Below are 6614 nucleotides of genomic sequence, written 5' to 3'. Positions count from 1 at the left end.
GGCTTGCAGGACGACTACGAACTGCTGCTGCTGATGGCCGACTACGACGCTGCTGCTGCTGATGACGACTACGACGCTGATGCTGATGATGACTACAACGCTGCTGCGCTGTGACTACCTCTGCTGCTGATGATGACTACGACGCTGCTGCTGCTGATGGCGACTACGACGCTGCTGCTGTGATGACGACCTCTCTGAGACGCTAGGGCATGCTGCTGATGGCGACTACGACGCTGCTGCTGCTGATGGCGACTACGACGCTGCTGCTGCCTGATTGGTGACTACGAGCGCTGCTGCCTGTGATACGACTACGCGGCTGCCGCCTCGCTAGGTGCGCCGACTACGACGCTGCTGCTGATGATGGCCGACTACGGACGCGCTGCTGCTGATGACGAACTACGACGCTGCTTGCCTGCTGATGGCGACTCGCGCTGCTGCTGCTGAAATGGCGATACGATGCTGCTAGTGCTGATGGCGACTACGACGTGCACTGCCTGCGGATTGGTGGACTACGACGCTGCTGCTGCTGATGACGACTACGACACTGCTGCTGCTGATGGCGACTACGACGCTGCTGCTGCTGATGGCGACTACGACGCTGCTGCTGCTGATGGCGACTACGACGCTGCTGCTGCTGATGGACTACGACGCTGCTGCTGCTGATGGCGACTACGACTGCTTGCTGCCTACTGCTGATGACGACTTACGACGTGCGCTGCTGATGACGACTACGACGCTGCTGCTGATGGCGACTACGACGCTGCTGCTGCTGATGGCGACTACGACGCTGCTGCTGCTGATGACGACTACGACGCTGCTGCTGCTGATGACGACTACGATGATCGGGACGATGACGGCAACGAAAATGGCGACGACGACGACGACGATGATGGTGATGATGATGAAAACAACAATGACACTGTAACCGTCCGACGTACGGTTACATGCGGCACCGGGGATGCGGAGCGCGCCGGTCTCGTGTTGCGTATGTACGCGTACGTGGCTCGCCGGAAACCTGGGCGCGCGTCGCATGCCTGCCACCCGCTTTCCTGCGCGGCTTCGATGTGCTTCGCCGACGAGCGAGACAAGCTTAGTCGAGTTCCGTCCCCGCCAGCGCGACTCAAGCGGCATCGTGTCGCCGACGCCTCTGGCGGCCCCGCCTCGCCGCGGCGAGAGTACTGAGCAGCGCAGCACGGGTGCTGCGGCGAGGTGCCGCCACACTGTGCGCACATGCGCGAGCACCCTCTACGTGCGCCCGCCGCACATCGAACGCACGTCGACCGCGAATCGCGCCGACTTTGCCGACGTGTGGGATCGCCTTCGGAGCGCCCTCTACGTCTCCGATTAGCCGCCACTAAGTGACGCGGTGACGTGAATTATGACACCGTGCGAGCGTCGCACCGGTGCATTTTATCGAGCGTTTGTTCCTGGGGATTATTATGCTAGGATATCTGGTTCGGTCATCATTATTGATTTTTTCATAATAAAACTTTTTTTACCGTACTCGTTTTTATCATTTTGTAAAATTTTTGTTAATCTTTTCTCATTAACAGCGTTCACAGGGCAGCGTCCACCTCTGCCAACTATTGGCAAATTTAAAACAAAATTTACAAAAATTCTTTTTGTGGGACCATCTGTAGCAGCGGCAGCGTCAGCAGCAGCGTCAGCGTCAGCATCAGCAGCGGCAGCGTCGGCCGTGGCAACGTGTATCAGCGCCAGCTTGAGGTAGTACGAGCAGACGAGCAGCTTCGGCTTGTGTCGCGTCGTCGCCAGCAGCCGCATCACGCCGACGCCGCGCCGCGCCAGGCTGCTCAGGTAGACGCGCATCTCGACAGCGCCCCCTAGCAGCAGCTGCTCGGCGGCGTCGCCGCGCCGCGCGCCGTGCAGCGACGGATGCAGCAGCGCCTTGGCGACGACCGCCGCGTCGCGGTAGCGCGCCGCCATGTTGCCGATGGCGCGATTCTCAGCGACGGCCGTGCACACGCACCAGCGCCGCCTGCCGCCGCCCGTCGGCTTCGGCACGGCGTGGTAGCCGACGACGAGGCCGCCAGGTGGCGCCGCGCTCACCCACACGGCGGGCGTGACGTCGACGGCGACGCAAAGTCCCGCGTAGCTGCCGACAGAGTCGTAGACGAACTCGAACGTTGTACACACCTTGTTCCACTCGCAGAAGCGCGCACGCGTGCCGTCAACGCGCAGGCGCGCCGCGAGGGGACGCCTCGCGAGCAGGGCGCGCCGCAGCGCCGCGCACAGCACGTTCAGGAACGCCTCCTTGAGGTCGGTCGTCAGCCAGCCATCGGCGACGACGTCGTCGTAGCCGGCCGCCGCGCATCGTAGCTGCACCGCGCCGGCAGAGGGCGCCGGCGAGACGTCGACGCGCCCGCAGAGGGCGCTCACCTCAAAGATGTAGTCGAACTCGTCAGGCGCGCCCGTCTTGGTTCCGTTCGCCGCGCTGCCGACCAGCACCGGCTTGCACGCGAAGCGCGCCTCCACTGCAGCCATCTCCCGGCAGGTGGCGTTCATGAGCTCAGCGACGGCGGCGCCGACGTCGGCCGCCTCCCGCTCGTCGTCGATGCGGCCGACGCCGGGCAGCCGCAGCACGTCGTCGACGCTGCGCAGCCGACCAAGCCGCCGCTCGCGAGCGCGCCACGCGGGCGCCACCTGCCGGCAGGCGGAGCCGAGTTCGCGGAAGAAGCGCGCGTGCAGCAGGTGACCGGCCGCCTCGCGGTTGGCGTGGTTGAGCGCCACCGTGAGCGCCCTCTGTACGCACAGCTCGTAGGCCGTGCGTCCGTCGGCGTCGCGTCGCTGCATGGCGGCGCCGGCCGCTAGCAGCGCCCTCACGGTGCGCCCGTGTCCGCCCTCCGCCGCCAGCATCAGCGGCGTCCTGCCGTCGGCGTTGGTCGCCTCGACGGCGGCGCCACTTAGCAACAGCTCTTCGACGGTGGTGGCGTGGCCGTCGCGGGAGGCGAGTAGGAGAGCCGTCATGCCGTCGTCATTGTCGGCATTGATGTCGACACCTGCAGCATGAGTCATCGCACAGTGTTAGTGCATGAGTCCTAGCGCAGTGTTAGTGCACGAGCACGAACGACGACGTTACGGCAGAGTTTTACCCACAGAATCGCGAGTTCTAAATGTATGAAATTATTGTTATATATTATTTATTGTTATTAGGCAGTATCACTATTATTTTGTATTGCTTATAGACAAAACAATTTGTCTCATTAACTCCTGATATATATACATATATATAAATAGATATACGCGTACGTGTGCCGGCGCGTCTGTGTATTACTGTATTTTGTCGACGTAGCAGTCAATATCTCGAAAAATAGAAAAGGTTCGCTTTCATTGCCTTTCGATGAAACAATATTTTATTACTTTTCGTTTTGTTCATTTCATTCGTGTCTTATAACTTTCCTCATCATGAACCACAGTACTAACGCTTCCCCTGCTATTTCCCCTTCCGCTTCCTATTGTCATGACAACATGGACGCTGCGCTTCAACCGTGAGAACGCTTCAACTAGATCGTCCACGACGTTGACGTGACTTAGACTGCCACTACGTTCGGTTCGTTAGCTCGCGGTCGTGCGAGCTGAACGAGGCGCGCCTGCTCACCGGGCACGGACAGTAGCAGTTTGACGGTGTCGCTCTGGCCGGCGGTGGCAGCACGCACCAGCGCCGTCTCTCCGCCGTCGTTACGGTCGTTGACGGGCGCGCCGGCCTGCAGCAGCAGCTCGACGACGCGCGTGTTTCCCCGCCAGGCGGCGCGCACCAGCGACGTGCCTCCCTCCGTGTTGCGAGCGTCCAGCGCCGCACCAGCGCGCAGCAAGATGGCGACTGTGAAAAATATGAGGCAACGCATAATTATCAATATCTCTCTCTCTTTCTCTCTCTATATATATATATATTAATGTGTGTGTGTGTGTGTGTGTGTGTGTGTGTGTGTGTGTGTGTGTGTGTGTGTTGTGTGTGTGTGTGGTGTGTGTGTGTGTGTGTGTTGTGTGTGTGTGTGTGTGTGTGTGTGTGTGTGTGTGTGTGTGTGTGTGTGTGTGTGTGTGTGTGTGTGTGTGTGTGTGTGTGTGTGTGTGTGTGTGTGTGTGTGTGTGTGTGTGTGTGTGTGTGTGTGTGTGTGTGTGTGTGTGTGTGTGTGTGTGTGTGTGTGTCGTGTGTGTGTGTGGTGTGTGTGTGTGTGTGTGTGTGTGTGTGTGTGTGTGTGTGTGTGTGTGTGTGTGTGTGTGTGTGTGTGTGTGGTGTGTGTGTGTGTGTGTGTGTGTGTGTGTGTGTGTGTGTGTGTGTGTGTGTGTGTGTGTGGTGTGTGTGTGTGTGGTGTGTGTGTGTGTGTGTGTGTGTGTGTGTGTGTGTGTGTGTGTGTGTGTGTGTGTGTGTGTGTGTGTGTGTGTGTGGTGTGTGTGGTGTGTGTGTTGTGTGTGTGTGTGTGTGTGTGTGTGTGTGTGTTGTGTGTGTGTGTGTGTGTGTGTGTGTGGTGTGTGTGTGTGTGTGTGTGTGTGTGTGTGTATATATATATATATATATATATTGTATATTCTCGGGCTTGCATCTGACTCTAGTCCTTTTCCGATATTTAGATATTTTGCTATTAAGATTTTAGCATCAGTACTATGTGTGCGACTATAGTGTATTTCTGTTCACATCCTCTTGGGCGTATGATAGATAGATTGATTGACTGACTGGACTGATTGATTGATTAAGTGATTGATTGATTGATATTGAGACTGGGGTTGAATCTGTGACCGGGTTTATTTGTAGCTAATAACCAGTCGCCGGTACCTGGGGAGAGAACAGAGGCGCCACACTGCGGACGAACACGTACCTATAAGAGGCTGGTCGGCATATGCTGCCGTCATTAACGCTGTCCTGTCGAATTTATCCAGCGCGTCGACGGTGGCGCCCCTGCGGAGCAGTGTGCAAACAGCGTCGGCGCGCCCCGCCTGGCTGGCGAGCATCAGTGCTGTTCGCTTGTCATTATCGATTGCGTCGGCCTGGTGATTGATAAATACGTACAGTTATAGCGTTGGTTTTTGTAACAGTATGGGATGCAGGGGATATAGACATTACTATGCCTAGTCAATGTATGGTAATGATTCTTACATTCACATCCAAAACCTTGGCATAACAACATCCCTAAATAAATGTCTTAAAATTAATTTTTTTTATGCAATGCCATAATTTAGCACATAAATAAAATATAGATAAATATATTAATAATATATTAATATATAAATTATATATAAATATAAAATGCTCAATGAAATTACTTTACTCTATCGCCAAGAGTTTCGACATCAACTCTGTCGCTATCTTGATGTACTGGCATATCAGCGGGAGATAAACATATCTATTCACTAGCTCTAGTACATCGCGCTGGCAGCGGCAGTTAATGTAAGCGGCTATAGTACTAGAGCTATCTATTCACGTACTCTTACATCAGGAGTTCAAATTAAAAGTTCAGACGGGGTTTTTCCACATTTTACAAGGTTGCGTTGATTACACAGTCAGGTGCAATCGCGTCGCTGTCTCACTCCCTCACCTGTGCACCTGCATTAATCAGCACTGTCACTACGTCGGCGTGGCCCTCAGTAGCAGCTAGCATGAGAGCCGTCCATCCATTTTTACTTTTCGCGTCCACTGCAGCACCGGCCCCGACTAGCAGGTCGACTGTGGCGCCCTCCCCGGCAGCAGCAGCAAACATCAGCGCAGTCCTACGCGAGAAGCAAGGGGGGGGGCGGGGCGTAAATGTAAGTGTGAAGGTGCAACACTGGTGTGCCCGCCCCGAGTGATTGACAGGTAGTTCAAGGCCAATCAGCGTTGCGATAAGGACGCGTTCTAAAAACGTTGTTTGTTGACGAAGAGCTACAGAATGATGATGCAGAGATGCAGAGCTGCAGAAGGATCATACAAACTCTCCCATATATATGACATTTACTGAAGCCGAGGCCGCCCACGTGGGCAGGCCCCTCGAGTGTAACATCACAAACTTCATGATGTCACCTTCTGCCACTTATGGTGACGTCACATCCTGATGAAGATTTCCCGAAGAAAGATCGAAAATTTCGATATTAAGTTAATTTCTTGGATTTAACACAAGATAAATAAGAATTCATAGTTTCAACGAAATCCAATAAACTTATTTCATTCAAGAGCTATATAGAGTCTGTATTTTGGCGCGCACGCGTGAAAAACACGTATAGGCCTATCTAATATATATTTGAGTTCGTATGTATCTATGTATCTATGTATGTATGTATGTATGTATGTATCTTCCCTATACGGCCGGCCAAACCGCCCAAGCGGATCTGGATGGCAATTTTCAGCAGGGCCATCTTCTTATACCCGGGAGTGTTCCTAGACGGAAAAAAACTGTCAAACCGTCAAACTCACCGAAAAATCCGTGAAAAACCCGTCAATTCCTACACTGCACAGTGCTGCCACACAGAAAAATCTATGACTATTTCTTGCCATCGCTTCATCATCAGCTGTTGCTATTGTGAAACCGAAACCAGGTACTAAAACAGAGCACAGCCAGGACCAAGCTGCAGAGGTTCGACTGCATTGTTTATCCAAGAGCTTATCTTCTCTCACACAACAACGGAAG

General features: G+C 54.4%; 1 protein-coding gene across 1 annotated transcript in view; it reads right to left on the bottom strand.

The window, feature by feature from the left end:
• Positions 1-5872: 5872 nt before the first annotated feature.
• LOC106805077 overlaps positions 5873-6614 on the bottom strand; it is a 2987-nt gene continuing 2245 nt past the window's right edge. Inside the window, exon 4 of the mRNA XM_014806556.1 lies at positions 5873-5901. Within this exon, the coding sequence (XP_014662042.1) occupies positions 5873-5901 (29 nt within the window). The remainder of the gene's footprint in view (positions 5902-6614) is intronic.

This window comes from Priapulus caudatus, unplaced genomic scaffold, assembly GCF_000485595.1.
Source record: "Priapulus caudatus unplaced genomic scaffold, Priapulus_caudatus-5.0.1 Scaffold99, whole genome shotgun sequence".
In the NCBI taxonomy this organism is placed as follows: domain Eukaryota; kingdom Metazoa; phylum Priapulida; class Priapulimorpha; order Priapulimorphida; family Priapulidae; genus Priapulus; species Priapulus caudatus.
This window is presented reverse-complemented; position numbering and strand designations above follow the sequence as displayed.